Source organism: Gallinula chloropus (genome assembly GCF_964237585.1).
Source record: "Gallinula chloropus genome assembly, chromosome: 8".
In the NCBI taxonomy this organism is placed as follows: Eukaryota; Metazoa; Chordata; class Aves; order Gruiformes; family Rallidae; genus Gallinula; species Gallinula chloropus.
This window is the reverse complement of record NC_140093.1, coordinates 6828336-6846045: the sequence shown is the minus strand read 5'-3', so window position 1 is coordinate 6846045 and position 17710 is coordinate 6828336. Positions and strand designations below refer to the sequence as shown.

General features: G+C 35.4%; 1 protein-coding gene across 1 annotated transcript in view; it reads left to right on the top strand.

Annotated features, from left to right (window-relative positions):
- DNER (delta/notch like EGF repeat containing) overlaps positions 1-17710 on the top strand; it is a gene marked incomplete at both ends in the record, with an annotated part of 118400 nt that overhangs the window by 59862 nt on the left and 40828 nt on the right. The window contains 2 exons of the mRNA XM_084267208.1: positions 1339-1505; positions 13085-13230. Of these exons, the coding sequence (XP_084123334.1) occupies positions 1339-1505; positions 13085-13230 (313 nt within the window). The remainder of the gene's footprint in view (positions 1-1338; positions 1506-13084; positions 13231-17710) is intronic.

Here is a 17710-nt window from a genome sequence, read left to right as displayed (position 1 = left end):
AGGTTGCAGAGTACCCAGTAATTCTTGGTCCTTGTTTCTACACTATCTATCTTTGGTAGTGTTTTATATCTGAATAGATTAACACAGGTCAATATCTGTCTTCATTTTACCGTATTTCCTGTGTAAATGTGCAAGTGACAACTCTGACTCAGTGACTATGAAAGGAAAATAATTTCAGTTTAATAATTTTGGTTTGATTATCAGGTGTGGCATAAACTGTGAATCTAGTCATTATCTTCTTCTAAAAGTACGATCATCAGCTTTGGGAGTAGCAATTAGATTGCTCTAAAAGAGGACCCAAAATACTGCCAAATTTTGCCTCTTCAGATGTCTAGTTCCAACATTTTTTCAACTTGTGTCAGGCATGATTACAAACCTTTACATTTCTTGTTCTGAGCTCAAATAAGAAGTGACAAAGGAGAGACTGCCCTGTGTTTTTAGCAGGACAGAAACAATTCCAGTACAGGAAATTGTGGAACAGGACTTCATCTCCTGGTATTTGGAGGCAGGAGACAATTATCAGCTGCCAGCAGTTGGATGTAGTTGTGTTTGAATTTTTTGAGGATTGTTCAAACTCATTTGGGATTCCTTCAGAGAAAATTAATGCAAATATTTGGAAACTTGACAGAAACGTGACAGGTTTGGGGTTTTTTTCTTTATGGAGGTGAGTTGGGGAAAAAATTATCCTGAGAGGTGATAAACACTGGCATAGTAACAGTGCTCCCTTGTGGAGCTGACAGTATATGTGAGGTTGTATATATTTATCCAGTATGCCAATATTTGGGAAGGCACAGTGGACTCAGTGACCTTGAGAGCATTACATGACTCATTTGATTTACAAGAATAAACTCTTCTGAACCTTCGATCTGGTATGTCAAACAAATGAAGATCTCTAGTAGCATCCATCTGCCAGTGTTGAATGTTCTTTGGTACGCAAGGGGGCTGGCTGTACGTCAGCTGCAGAAGAGGATGGCCTTGTAGAAGTAGGATGGAGGTTAATATTCAAAAAGGCCTAAATACAAAGCCTGAGTAAGGATGCTTTACTATTACATAATATTTATATAAAACTCTTCATGGGCACTAAGATGGTGTAGAAATTGAGAATCTGAATGATTAAATCTGCTACTATATATATATATTGTTACGCAAATCTTACTATTGAAGCTTTTTTTTCTTTGTGGACATGCTAAAACCTTTCAGGCATTTTCCTGTTTCCTTACTTAGTACATTTAAATTTTCCTTCTCTGTTGATGAGCTTTTGTTCTGCAGGGATGTACTTCCTAATAACTTCCAATTTCCCTTAGACTAAATATTCTTATAATTTATTTTTTTTTTTAGAATAAGGCAAGATGCTACAGCTTCTCTTATTCTGCTATGGAAGGTGACAACCACTGGGTTTAAACAGTGTTCACTTATTGATGGTAGGAGTGTCACTCTTCTCCAGGCATTGGGTGGACTAGTTCTTTCTGAAGAAATGCTTGCATTGGGAAACAACTATTTTATTGGTAAGTAATGTGCTGACTTTCAGTTATCACCTGTAGGTGACAGCTGATGGTTTACCCAACATACAGGAAAACAACAGGTAACTCCCTTACTTCAAGTGCTGCTGAAAGGTTTTGGGACCATGGTTTAGACATTGGGTCATTCAAAGCAGGCACTAAATTCTTACACACATGACACTGCTCAGTTTAAAAATCTAGATATTGTTTTTTGCTTGATACCTTTAGATGCTGAAAGATATGTTATATGTTTTATTTTAATCAGCTGTAAAGCTTTTTGTAAATGCTACAGTAAATAGCTATGAATGTTTGAGGTGTTTCTTTGCATTATGAGATGCATTGTAGAGAAGCTTAAGTCTGTACACAGTAAACTTGAAAAAAAGTATTAAAATATAGTAGAAAATCTGATCCAACACTGTTTGCTTGCACTGCTTTTTCTCTTCTGGCTTTGTCTCTGTGAATATTAAACCTCAGAAATGTATGTTTCATTGAGTAATTAAATGTTAAGTATCTTTGTGGAAGGGATGTATTGAAAATAGGCTGATATGATATTTTTAAGTGTATGGGAAATAATACTGGTTTAATACAGTATTTATGCATACACACAATAGACTTAATTAAATTGAGCATTCTGGGCAGATGGTTTATTATACCAATGACATGAAACCCAAGTCATTGTAATACAAGCATTTATTTTAATCTTGAAATGCTGTATATCTTGTAATGAAGTATAAGCTGCCACAACTAGTTATTCAGCAACTTATCATGGTAATAAATGTAAAATTGAAAGCATTCAGATGCTGAAACATTGGGCCGACTTCTAACTGTGTAGCTAATACAGAAAAAACCCTCCAAGTGAAGAAACAGTGCCATGTTCTCTTCTTTTTGAGCTGTCACTTAGCAAAGTTATTGCTTTAAAGTTTGTTAGTATAATTTCATTACTGTCAGCAGTGGTTTCTTTTAATGATATTTATTTTCCTTAAATAATTTTCCAGTTCCTTGTATTTCCTTTATGTTTTACTTCTTTCCAAGATACTCAGTTTTAGCTTTTCTCCTTTTAATCTAGCTTTGCATTTAATTTATTGGAATTAAAACTCTACTTGTGTATTCCTCAGGAATATTTTTATTTGCCTTTTAGTATTAACAGACAATAAAAGTAAGGAAAAATTTGCTGAAGACAGGATAATTTGTAACTTTTATGCAGTTGTGAAAGCAACCTAATGGCAGAGCTTTGTCTAAAAGCTACCAAATAGAAGGGGTATATTGGTCTGTGAAGGCTCCACTTCACTTTACATGCCATATAGCACAGGCAATTAATTTAGATAACTAAAAATAATATTATCTCTCTCTTATATAATTTGTCTTGTTCTACTTGTCACTCTATCTGTATTTCTGCCTCTGGGATTTTTACTTTGAATGTTTACTGTGTGCTAGGTAACAGGAGGTGAAAATATATCTTGGTGAATATAAACCAAAGTTTAGATCATGGAAAATGTACTAATCTCATCTCAGGCTGTACAAGTTTTCTGAGAGCTCTTATTTTATTTTCATCTGGGTTTTGATACTTTCTTTGGTCATCTTAATTTCCCCGATACTGAATTGTAGAATTTTCCAGTTGTTGTAGTGTAATTTGATTTATGTAAAGAAAGTGTGAATCATAAATGTGTATGCATGGAGCAGCAGGGAGACTGCAATAGACTGTGATACATTCATGAATAGGGACGTCTGAGAGCTTAGTGCAGATGAGTGCAGTTCTGAGGCACAGCAACTCTATATTGTTAATAAAGTAATGAGATAACTCCTCTCTGTGGTAAATTATTTTATGTGGCCTTGAGATATATATATATATATATATATATACACACACACTTATATATATATATATATAGCTTTTCCCAGAATAATTTCCTTTTGTTAAAACACAGAGAAAGGGTGAAATACTAAAGGAACGGGGAAGCTGAACCTTAATTTGTTATTTTTAAAGTGCTTGCAGCCTAATATCATTTTATGGAGGGCAAATGTTTTTCATATTTACACAGAAAAATGTCTATTCTGTGGAGCACTAATGGTGGATATTGATATTTGCCATAGAGATAGTTGAGAAGTGAAGGAGGAGGAAATAATCATATTTTTAAATCAGAGACAGCAATAAAGGGATCGACATCTAAAAGATTGACTCACTGCAAGTCTGCCTTTTACTCCAGTAGAGTTACAGCTTCATGCTATTTGTCCCAATGTTCTTTGAAGTTAATGAGTGATTCTTGTATTAACTTTTTATCATAACTATAAATTATCATTAGTATTTAATTCAGCTTCTTCATATCTACATGCTATCAATAATGATATTTTTACATTTGAAAAGAAGTGTGGTTTAGGGGGATCTAGGGCACCCAACATCATGCACTTCTTTTAGGGAAGCTTATACGAGGTTGGGGAACATGTGCAGGAACGTGGGTAACTTTTTATGTACAACTTTGTTGCAAGTGCATAAGATACACAATTTAGGAGTTGTACAGTGACTGTAAACCATCTCTTTCTTCATGAGTCAGTTAATTTACTCTGGTGCTAAATTAATATAACTGTTCAAAAGGCAACAGTTCTGTGCCTTATGACTCCAAACATACACCCGTGGATGTGAGACTTAGTGAGCTCTGATTTTGCAGTTTCCAGTCTACTTGATAAACGAATGTAGGTGGACTTACACTTGTATGCAGTTAGCTCTCTACGGTCCAATTCTGCTAGTAATCTGAACCACCATATTTTTTCCTTTAATGAATTTGGAAATTGGGTAATAAATCTGCATATGCTGTGATTACCGCTTCAGTTTTAAGAAGTGTTTATTTTGAGGTTTTGGGCACAATTTAGAGCACGGAGTTCGCAGTGCTGACTCTGTGTGCATGCAACCCAGTTCCTTCTTGTTCCTAACAACATAAAAATGCAATTTTGTTTTCAGGTCTTTGTTGTGGTTATTAGGATATTAACTCTTGCAAATATACACTTCTCATCAGCTTCCATGGTGAAACATTAGAAAAATTGCTTTTCTGCTTTGATGTGCTTTCTGCTGAAATCTCAATGATGGGAGCTGCTTCAAAAAATAGCAAAATAAGCTAGAAGAGTTCGTTTATCTATAACTGTTAAAAGTGCTTGTAAATAGCTTAAAATGACTTGCTTTTTGACTTTGTACTTTATTTAGCACTTCTGTGATGCAGTTTTAAAAGCAGCTTTCATGAGGTATTGTTACATTAGTAGTATAGTTTATTGTCTGCTTATAAGTAAGAGGAAGAAATATATAAGCAAAATTGCTGTTTCTCAGATAAGATCTTACAGGTAAGAAGGCAAAAAGTTTAACATTTAATATGAATGGATATTTTAATCTGAATAGAAAATAAATCCTCCAGGACAATCTTTCAACTATAACGCTTATTTTCATCACAGCAAAGAAAAACTGGTGTAATCTGTTTTTCTACAAGATTCCCAGCCTTTTAGATCAAAAAAAAATAACTGGTATGAAATATAAATTATTTTAAAAGTATTTCCTTAAACAAAATTAGTAGCTGCATGAGCTCTCTTGTAAATGGATACTGTAGCATCTTTATGATAAGATGAAGAATATTGATCCTATTCAAATGCTTGAATTCTGCAAAACTTCCTGAAGTTTTATTTAAAATTGAAAAGTAATTATTGGCTTCTCAAACACAACATAAATTACTTTTTAAAATCTGTGTGGTACATATGTAGGGAAAGAATAATATTTTCTTATCCAAAGTGCTATCCTGCCTTTCCAGTGCAACCAAGTACTTTATTTAATATCTCTACCTTGAGTAATTATTTGTTTTCTGATGCTCTTTGGGTTATTTAATGCCACTCCTTGCAACATCTCACCATACAGTAACAAGAGATCACCATTAATATGGCTGTGGGTATATTGAACAGGCAAAATGAAACTTAGTGTACAACATACTATACTAAAAATAAATAATCTAGGGAGATAATCTGAAGCAAGTCAGTCTGATTTTCTAGCTCTTTATCTGCTATAGAATTTCAGAGTGGAGGTAACTGTGTCTACTGGAGGGTGTATTTTCTGTTGTTATACGTATTTAAATCACACATTTCCATTGAAAGAAAGAAGTTTGCTACACATTGCATTGGTTTTTGCTAAAGTGAAAATGAAATAGGACAGTTTTATTTCATAATAGGAGATGTGAGAATTGAATTCACTGAAATCCAAGTAATCGAGTTACTCCGGCTTTAACAAGTTACCGTGTTTCAGCTGAGCATCTGTGTGAACTCCTAACCCCTGGTGTATGCGCAGTCATTTGGCTTAACTCTCACTCTGGGCCAAATTAAATCACGTCGCCGCGCACACGCCGCAGTTGGAGTGTTCACACAGTTCTGCTGCTCAGCTGGCGCAGTGAGTAACATGTATGTGTCACCACTGAGTTACTTGTGTGCGAGTCAGCCTTGCTGCTGGGGGGATTTGGTGGTAACTGCTTCACTTAATGGGGGTTCCATTTTTATGTGTGCAATTTGCCTGGGAGGGCTGCATTGTAGGCAGTATTGAGTATTGTGCTCAAACTGCAAACGTTTCCCTGGGGTTCTGGGCATAAAAGCTAACCTTGCAGAAAATGGCCTTTTGATAAACAACAGTGGCAGCAGAAGTGCAAACAGCTTAAAAAGTTTCAAAGAAGTGTTAATTTCAATGGCTTCTGGAAAAGATAGATGTATTAGGCAAAAAGTTAACAATTCAGCTGAAATCCAAACCGTTCTGAAGAATGATGTTAGGCTATATAAAATAAGGCCTTTAAAAATATACTAAAAATCAATGTTCTGCCCTGCCTTTCATGGTCAAGTTGTATGTGCCTTATCTCACATATAAGTCAATGTATATATTGGACTTTATTTTTCAGTGCATTGTGTTGTTTTAAGGTGCTATCTAAATTTTTACTCTTGAGGATTGTCTTTAATATGTCAATAAATTATTCAAAATTAATTCTTATTCACTGCTTCTTCTAGAAAGTAACAGAGGGAAATTGCTTTTCTTGCCTACCTTTGGAGGTTCACCTGCTCAAATTTGTAATGCTTGGCAAAATACCTCTGGCTTGTTTGTTTATTTTTAAGTTCTCTCTTTCTTCAACTATAGCTCTTATGACCAATTCACAGTCAAGACCTTGCCATTCAGATGATCATGTGTTTTTTTGCACTGTGAGATCTTGGACAGGCTGCTTAACCTAATGTGTAAAATAAGGACATTAATGCATAATATAAAGGAAAATGTGAGGCACATTTTCATAACTTTTGTAAAATGCCTTGAGATGTAACATACTGTACAGTGTATTTAAAAGTAGGGTAGATACTTGTAAGTCTTTAAGTTGAACCACTCATTATAGACAAATCCTAGCTAACCTTTCCATCTGATCTGCCAGAGCTCCCTTTATTGCAGTCCCAGCTATGTCATTTGTATTCCCCCCCACTAACCTGCTTTTGTCAAGTGTGGTATCAGAGATTCTGGTGGTCTACATTTGTGCCCAAAATAGTTAACTGGCAGCTTGGCAGCATTGTGGAGATGCTGATAAATAAGTAGATAATGGGGAAATTTGTGATACAGGAAATCTATTAGAAGATAAGTCTTGTCACCCTTCACTGGTCTTTCACCATTATTTTGGACAGTAAGCAGAGTCCTTGAAGCTATGACAGAAGGTCACAGTCGAAGCTACTGTCACATCTCCTTAATAGGCTGTATGCAAGTGGTTTTGTAAGTGCACTCTTGCTAGCTGACTATTTTGTGATCCTATCATGGGTTTCAGTCCACTTAAGCTATTACTCTGGGTAATTATTTAGTAACAGTGAAATTTAGAAATTGCCATTTGTTTTAGAACATGTGCTTGGGGATTTTTCCATGCTAAGTGAATTCAACTAGTTTGCTCAGCTCATAAATGTATTTTAACTATCAGTTCTGCCAAACTGAGGTGTATGTTGAAAGTCAAGCTGTGTTTTATTTCTGCCCAAAGTTTTGGTTATAATTTTCTTACACCTATATATTGCTTTCTGTTAAACCTGTGTAACACTATCATTGTCAATCTGCCTTTGATAGAATGCAGTAATGTTACTGAAAATATAACTTGACCAGCAACACATTTATCCTTATCACTGTGATTGTGATTATGCCTGAGGAAAAAATTATATATTTGATTTTTCAGAGCCCAGGATGAGTTTTCAGAGTTGCTAGTGAAGGAGGAAAACATATCTTTTTTTTAAACTGAATGAGGCTTTGATATCAATTTGGAGAAGGAAAAAAAAATGCAATAATGCATTTAACAAAAAAAGTTTAACTTCCTTTTTCATGTGAATTTTTGAAAAATGAAGCATTTGTGACAATCCTTGAGCACATTCTCACAAAGATCTATATATAATTTCAAAAGCAGTATCTGACCAAAGCTTCTGTGATAAAGCACAGTAAGCATGCTGATCTATATAGAATTTGTGAGAGTTGTACCACTTATAAATAGTGCTATTTATGGGCAAAATAGCAGTTTTTCTTATTGCAGCTGTGTTTTTGTATTCCCAGATGCTATGTTGCCTAGCAGTATCATTGAAGAATGATCTCAGATGTTTTGTACAATTATCCTATGGTACTGATGGCACAGAAGTATTGCATCAAAGATTGCAAATGTCATTGACTACCTGTTGCTCACTTTTCTGTTTATATATGTTAATGTTACTAAGGCAAACTAGGAAAGGAATCCTGAACCATTTTTTTTCAAATTCCATAGAACTCTACTAGTGTCAGGGCCTAAGGCTGTTGATAGGCCTGAACAACCCTCACCATTACTCATGGAAAAAGGTGACAAATGATTGTCTAGTTGTAAGTCAAAAGGATTCTTCTACTATTTCAGCCTGTAAAAGTAGTTTCACAATCAAGAAGCATCTTGTTATGCTGCGTCATATTTTTAGGTCTCTAAAATGAACTAGTCATGACTTCCATGAATGAAGGGAGGGATTGACCTCTCTTAGATTAGATAGATGAATAACCACTATTTGAGACTGTGATATACAGTGGCATGAGAGAGGTAAATTGGTTTGATTAGTCAAACTGAGTTTACTACTTTATGCTTAGATCAAAAAGACACTTATGATGGTGATTACTATAGACCTCCATGGTGGTCTTCATAGTCTTGAATGTTATCTATACCACATGATGCATGGATAGTGTGAGTGCTACCAACATGAAATAATCTTTGGATAAAATTTGGACATAATATTAGGAGAAAGGACTAGAATTCAAGTCTACCTTTGTCCTTTTAGTGGTGAGTACTGTAATAAAAAATTAGTTATCATCTCTTGTTCCTAGTTTTCTTTCTTTAAATTATTCTTCTATCTGCAAAGTGCAGTGGCTACAAAAGAAAAGGTTTAACATACTGACCACTTCTGTGTAGCTTGCTGGATAACATTTCCTTCTGTGATGAGACATGCAGTCAAACAGAAAATTCCTCTTGGATCTTTTACACTTTAGGTTAACTCTATAACTTTCTGCTATCTGTGAATGGATTAGCAGACATAATTATGGAGCTGCTATCTTGTGCCACTAATGCTTCTGAATTATGGTTCAGTATGCTCTGATAGCAGCCATAATGTTTCTGGAAACTGAAATCAGGCCTGGAAGTATTATAGCTTCATAATGCTACTACATGACATAAACTGAAGATGTGGTACAGGCACAGCCGATGCTACTGCTTGGCTCCTGAAGGACTCATACTATCCATTTTTCTTCCACTTGTGTATATATCCCATTTTCCCAATAGTATATAACTGACTGTACCCTTGGAAAGGGGTGAAGAAATGATACCACCTTATTCTGGGCCCCTTTTTCATTTTCCTACCCATTTTGACTTAACAATGCCCTTAGTGCTGGAGCTATGTACCAAACAGGAAAAATGTAGGCACTTAGTGTCTTTTAGAACTCCACTGTTCTGCAAAATGTTGAAGTTGGCTACTGACCCCAAAAACTTTTGGTGTGGGAAAGTGTTGAAAGAGAAAAAGAGAACAGATGGAAACTGGTAGACATCCCACTGCTGTCTCATTTTCTTGGGAAATGAGGCTAAAATTAAGTTGAAAACTTGGGGACTGATGCTTCCTTGTGAGTGAGTGCCCAAAATCCTTGGCAGTCATTCTCTGTCATCCAAGAAACCTTTAGGTGGTCTCAAAGGTCTGTACCATACTTTTGTGAATCAGAACTTTAATGTGGGGAACCACTACTGGATTTCTGCTGTAAAACGATAATCTGTTCTTTCAGCCATAGGTGAATATATGTTAAGATTGCAATACAAATACTCTTGAGGCAATTGCAATAGGTGAGTGCTTGCATATGTAACAGCAGTGAATGCATACCAAGAGTTAGTTCTGAGTTGGTGACCTACTAACTTCAGTCTTCCTCATTTTGGCAGTCCTCTATGGACCAAGTTTGTGTAGTCTAGAAACTGTAGTCTATCAATTCATCTTTGAGTAGTGGAAATCTAGATGGCATGGTATGATCTTGCTGAAAGCGTCTGGACACAATGATGACACCTGTCATCTTTAATTTTTGCTTTATTTTTCTTTTTTAACTTCTTTGATGTGAGAGAAACAGGAGCACCGTGTGCTTTGTGCTCCGAGGCGTCAGCAGGTGGGGCTACCAGGGCAGAACAAGCTATAGCATATTTTAGCAGACATAATTGATTGGTTTTGGTTGGGGTAGGGTTAATTTTCATCATAATAGCTAGTGCAAGGCTATGTTTTGGGGGAAGTGAGCACCTACGTAGTGCTTAGTTGTTGGCTAGGCAAAACCACAACAGTCCTTTTTGGTGAACAACATGGTGTTCTAAGGCTTCAAGGTAACAGCAGGCTTGGTTGAAATATGCTGGATCGAATTTATAGCTGTTATTGTTGTTTAGCTATGAATTGACAGGGCCCTGTGCTTGCCATGGGGCTTGCTTGCCTTACTATTTATTAGTCTAGTACTTGAAAGCTTTTTCTTTACCTGCTTGCTGTGCTGCTCATCATCTTAGTCTGCTGTGCCTGGGAACATTTTGATAACATCAGCACGCAGGAGAGCATGGTTCCATCAGGTGTAACAGTTACTTGGGAAGACAAACGCCATTGTTCCAAATGTGTCCCTCTTATTCCCTCCTGAGCTTTATATACTGAGCATGATGACATATGGTATGTAATACCGCTTTGGGCAGTTGGGGTCAGCTGTCCCAGCTGTGTCCCCTCCCAAATCCTTATGCACCCCCAGCCTCCTCACTGATGGGGTGGGGTGAGGAGCAGAAAAAGCCTTGGCTCAGTGTAAGTGCTGCTCAGCAGAAACTAAAAAATCTTTATATTACCAACAGTACTTCCAGCACAATCCAAAACACAGCCTTGCGCTAGCTACTGTGATGAAAATTAACTCTACCCCAGCCAAAACCAGCACAGGACTGGCAATGATACTGTGCAAGCATTTCTCAGACCATCAACTGTGTGTGCACAAATACCTCCTCTTTGGTCTAATGACTGCTCACACCATATTATGATTTACTAGGTTTTAAAATTGTTTCCATAATATTACTGTAAGTAGTTCAGCCCTGAATTATTCAACTTAAAGTGGCTTTAGTGAGCCAGCAAATTTAAACTGAACAAAACTACTTTTTGCTGTAAACGGCTGTAATATTTTTCTCCAGATCTTAGATGAAGGGGGCTGTAAACATGCTTCTGAAACTATTCCCCTACTTAGAAGTTAAAAATAGAACTTAAACCTCACTCTAATTCAATTGCTATTATGGGAATTGGAGAAGAAATTAATTGAAGTGCTATGACCTGAGTTAAGGGGGGAGTCATATTTAGATGATCATGCAAGCTTCTTTTAGTCTCTAAAATCTAGAGATCTCAGAAAGTTATATGCAACTTACAGAGACTGAAAATAAATAGCCATGCTCTTATTTTGCTAGTCTTTGGAAATTAGGTGAGATAATTGGAAATTACAGGCAAATATGTTTCATTCCAGTGAGAATGATGATTTTTTTTTTTCAGTGGTTTGCCTAAGGGCTTCTGATACCAAAATAGTAACAAGACTCAAAGTACAAAGAAGGTTGATTTAATATTCCTTTAGGGACCTGTCCTGGAGAATATGTAACAATCTGCTTCAGACAAGCAAATGTGAAGCCAAAGACATTTTCTAAATACCACATTCTTCCAAGCATTCACATATAATTGCAGGACTGCCAGTGACAATCGCATTCAGTTGTCAAAGGAAAAAAAAATTCTGGCTCTGTCTTTGAACAGATGGGTAAAAATGGGGTGTTGATTAAGGCCAAAATAAATTGGTTTGCTGTGAGGAGGTCAGCAGATTACAATAATATTCTCTAGCCAAAACAGACCATTAGACATTTGGGACTATACCAAATCCCTTTTTTGTTGTTGTTATGTGATGTTTTAGCATATTCAGCTAAGTTGTAGATGCTATACTCAAGCTGATGACATCTGTATTGGACATTAGATTTTCTTGTATTGATGATATAGTTTAGGGATCATTGTTTCTAGCACAGACACTAATTGTTCAAAGGGTGAAGCATTTTTAAAAATGCAGTCTAAAAATGATGAACAAAGAATGGAAGTATTTGATATGATTTTCTGTGGAACCTGTAGAATGAGTCATGCTTTGCATTTTCATATGCAGAACGTAAGTAATATTTAGCAGCTGTTCTGGAATGCTGCTTCATGTATTTTGACCTGAAGTCTGACTTAAACAGCCCATGACACACAAAATTATGTGCTTCAGTTTGTTTCCTGCTGTCCTTTATTTTCCACATGTATCTGTTGGAAATGTGGGTGATAAGGATACTCTCATGAGTGTTTTAATAGCTTCCAACCAATTAGTTTTTTAATTCCATGCAATTACAGGTGCTAGTGAAAGATCCATGAATTTTCCTTTTCCTCTTGAGATGGTCTTAATTTCATGTTTTGTTTGTATATATCACCTTATAGAGTGATCAGATCAGACATTCAATAGTACTTGTATTGCAAATACACAAAGGAATGCTGTCAGGCTGTGTATGTATGTTCTTGCAAACGTCATAAAAAATAAAGCCAGAGGGATTGTCCATCTGTTACCAATGTAATCCAGTTTATGATCTGTGTAACTTGTAGCTCTGAAGTAACTTTTAGAAAATAATCTAAACATTTTTCTCCCCTGAAATTAATGTTAATGTTCCCTGTCATTAAAAGACTGAAGGAAATGTATTTTTAATTTATCAAAATAGAACAGGCAAAAGCATTTGAATATTTGAGTCCTAAAAAAATTATAGCTGATTAGTACTCTGGAGGTAGATCTGTCTCACCAGCCTGTCTTCCTTTTGTTAATCAATATAATGAGTGTTTGTTTCTAAACCACATTCTAATTTGTACTTACATGCATTAAATTTAGATAAGGGGGTATGAAATATGAGCAGTTATGCTGCTCTTAGCTGAGAGTTCCTTTCAATTCCGCTTTGTTTGTCTAGCAGGTAGAGCATTAAAATGTATTAGAGTATTTTCTTACATAGTATGAATGATTTTCTTTTTTTTCTTTAAAGGTTTTTTGAATGATTCAGTTACTAAATGCATTGTGGCTCTACGCTTGACTGTGATAGTGAAAGTTAATACCTGCGTGTCTGTGGGAAGCCATTCAGATAACTTCCAGTGTTCGGGCAAAGGAAAATGTATCACCAAGCCAGATGAGGTAAGGTGAACTTACTGATACCGTCCTGTAGCATGGAAATTCCATGATAATATAAATGCAGGATAAAAGGTACTCGGTCCTCTGAGTGTGTGCATAACTTTTGCTGTGTAATAGGCTTCTAAAGCTCACAGATGTTACAAAATGATAGTATATTTATTTGCTCTTCCTAAAAATCAAGCACTTAAACTAAGAAAATAACTGATATGAGATGCAAACAATTATTTGAATCAGGTACAAGGTAAAGTGTACTGCATCTTACTGTCACTGTACAAGGATATATCTTTATGAGACGAGTAGCACGTGATGGGCACTTGGAATTTCCAATCTGCAGACTAGTGCACTCCCATCTAAGTCTTAACCTTCTTTTGGTTTTAAATCTGATTTAATCAAGTACTTACCTCCCCACATCTCAATAACTGCTCATTCAGAAATCACTGATCAGTGCAATGGAATTGTCTGAGCATAATTGTGAGAAGAAACAATTACAGGAAACAATTCGATGTTTGGAAGTTTTCCTGTAAGGCTTTCTCCTTTACATAATACTACACTGAGAGATGACAATGGCAACAGCAAATCCACTGGCCACTGTGAATTTTTTGTGCAATCTAGTAACATAAGAACCAAATCTGTCAAATCTGCAGTCTGTAAACTGCTTTTAAAAAAACTGAATGGCCTTCTGTGAATGTATTCTTTGTTACCATATATATGTGTTGATTTATTTCATAGATTAAGAGTAATTTACAGCACAAATGACTGCAGTTAATCTTCGGTTTTATTATTATTCATTTGGGAGATAAAAGCAATAGTAACTGTTGAGAAAATATTAACAGCTGTGAGCCTGCTTTGAGCACAAAAAAGGGGCATATTTAGGGAATTCACTGTTAGTTCATCTGCTACCATTTTCTGATTTAAATTCTCAATAAGCATGTTTGAGAGGAAAATGGCATTTTGAATTGTAACAATAATTTAATTGCTACAGTAATCTATATATGTATGGCAGTGCTAACATCTGGAATAATTATCTATTTTATTTCTCAAAAATGAAATTTTAAAATGCTTGTGGTAATGTGTGAACGCAGTTATTGCAAGATGTGTTTAGAAATAAGTACTACTCATGATACTGGCTGGCTGGCATCCAAATAAATTATTCAAATACAGTGTCCTATTTCACAGTCCAGATTAGTTTTTCTGCTCTAGTATATTTAACATTTTTATTTTACACATTTAGCATCTTGAAATGTGTAAATAATGTTCAAAATTACACATATAACAGCATATCAAAGTACAGTTTCTATTTTTTGTCAAGTTAAGGCCTCTGATAAACTCATTTCCTATTTTCTCCCTTTGTATAACTCTAATTTCTTTCTGCTATTGAATGTCGTATATCACAAAATAAAAATTATTTCCTGTACCTATGTGCTTTCCTGTATTAAGGAAAAGGCATAAATGGCCTTTAATCACAGAATCACAGAATTTTAGGGGTTGGAAGGGACCTCGAGAGATCATCGGGTTCAACCCCCTAAATTACCCATACTTTATAAATCTTTGAGATATGGCAATTAAAATAATCTTTACATTGGAGAAGCTATTATGTCACTCAAAAAGAGAGAAATCGGTACCTCTATATCCACTCCTGTAATCTGGACATTGAAAGTTTTATATGTTAAAACTAAAACTGTAAGGGATAAATGATCCCTCCCATGCACGTGTAGTGTGGTGCTTTCCCTGGAAAATTAACAGAAAAATTTAGGATTGTTTGTATCTTTCCACCTTATTTTCTTTGAACCAAAGAGTAATCAGAGAAAGCTTTATTAAGGTAGTGGGTTTGATGTAACATGCAGTCGGCTGCAGCTGACCCAACACCCCTGTGGCTGAAGCTGTGGGATGTAGGAGTCATGTTGAAGGCCATTTGTGAAGAGTCCATTTGTCAATTCACGGTAGTCAGGGAATGGGAATTAGCAGTTTTCTCAATATCTATTATCTTCAAATAAACTTCACAAATGCAATTGCTTTTGCTTTCACTGTGACAAACAGCTCCTGAGTTTTCCAGGCCTTGAACAAATGAGAAATGTCCACAGTGTGCCATCCAACCTATGTCAGGCAACTTGCTTGGGCTGGGGTAATTCACTGAAACCTCTGACACGATTTTTCCAAATGTAGCTAAATTATGTCCAGATCCCTACTCCAGGGAGAATAAAAATGCCATGTTGTCTGTTTGTCCATAGTGCTTTTTTTCAATCTATCAGTTGTCCTTACTCCTTAGCCTCTTAGTTGCATAATACAACTTCAGTCAGGAAATTTCTTACAGACCCAGCATAAGCAACAGTTAAAAGTAGAAGGTGCATAGTTCATTAACAAAAATGGTTTTGCCATTGCTTAGCTCATCTGAGGTGAGAGATACGCTAAAGTATCTTGATGATTTCCCTAACAATGGAGAAAACAGCTGCCAAAATTACATGCTTGACATGTACCCACCATTATGTCATTTTCCCACAAGACTCATCTTCTACACTTTTTGCAAAACTAGAACTTTAATTTTCTTTAGGTTTACAACTTGCCCTTTGTGATTTGCTAGTTTTTTTATCTATAATTCATTCTGTTTTGCACAAAGCAACTTCTTAGAAGAATGCATAAAAGGCCTAATACCATGAACAAGCTAAGAGCTCTGCTGGCTGTAGTCATTGCTGGCAGTGCCAAGAAGATTAATGATTGTCTTGGTGTTTTTATGTACTTCATAGTTTTATTCCAAATCTAGTTTAATGTAAAAGAATGTAGTAACACATCTGCTTAATGGGAAATTTAAGTATAATTAACAATCTGCAGTGATATAAGTGCAGTTGGCATACTGTTATCTATGGGATGCATAAAACTATGAACAAATGAATTCTGGTCTAACCTGGAAGTCTTTGCCAGTTTCCACTCAATCCTTACTGATACACAATTTAGCTTCTACTCAGCTAGATCTTTTTTGTAGAACATAGATATGAATTGGAAAGCTTTTAATGGCAGAACATCTTTTAAAATTATTGTTGCTTTTGAAAGGAACATAAAAATCTCCACTTTGAACAAAGTTCTGTGAAATGAGATGATGCTGAGTTGAAGTGATGCCTGTCCTTCTTTTGTCTGACCTTTGTACCTCTGCTTTGCTGCCATGCTTGCCATTCTCCTCCTCTTCACATTTCAGAAGGATAATACTGGTCTTGGCATAATCACAATATAAATACCACTTTTAGATTTATATACTCAGTTTTACATCTGAATTCATTATCCTCAAACCAGCTAGCTGTGAATAGAAAGGTCTTGTATTAACCCAAAGGGAGAAATTTGTTTGGTGTGAACTTCTGATTATATGTAAGATTTTAGAGTGAACTTTGGCCATCCATTGGATTTGAAAGCCACAATTTTGCTTACATATTGGGATAAAATAATTTCTTTCACAGATAGCTGTGTTCTGTAACTTCAGTTCTCTCATACAAAATATAGAAGAACTGACTGTATAAATAGGAAATTTTATTGGTAGAATTAGAACCCTTGAGATTTACACAAAAATAACTGTCTTCTGCCTGCACTGGGAAATGACATATTGAACTGAATAGCAATGATTTACATGTCTTCTAAATGGGCTAGAAGCTTTGGGGTGGATCCACTGGATTATATTTGTAGAAAGGCTATTTATAGAAAAGATATGCTGTCCTGCATATGGACTTCAATTTCTAATTAGAATATACTCCCCAATAAAGAATATGTAATTATCATATAGCAATGTTTTGCTTAAATATTATAGGAACTCATTGTAAGTTTTAATAAATACTGAAAGGCTTTCTCAGCAAGAAATTTTGCTCTGGTCAGCTTAATAGCTTTTTTACTGTATTTTGAAAGAAAAAATGTTGAGCTTTTATGGTGTCTCTAGTTTGAAACTTAGAGTCTGGTAAGCAAATTATTACTCTGCTTAAAATAGGGAAAAACTACTATATTCCAACTATATAATATGATACTTATGATCAGATTGGGTAATAACAAACTACTTTAGGGGATTATTTTATTGCCATCGAAATTGGTATATGATAAATTTGCGCTCCCATAATGAAGTAAAATACACAGATGAACTTTCCATTTATAGTAGATTATTTTGGAATTCTTAGTGACTTTAATACTAGTATCATGGCAGTGTGAAGTTCTTTTTTGACTTAGTTTTCCTCAAATGTGCTAGTATGTATTTATTCAGGGAAAAAAAAAATAGTATCATTTGGAGAAAGTGAAGGTGACATGCCTAATGAAAATGATGACACTAATCTTTTCTCCAGAATAACTTGTCTGCATCTCAGAACTATTATATGTCATTAGACATTTCATTTTGAAGTGTTACAATGCTTTTCTTTTGTTGCCTTCAAAACCCATTTTGTTAACTTCATTTTATGTTAAACTGATCCCTGTATCATACTCTTAGAGAGATATCAATATTATCTGAGCCTTTTTTAAC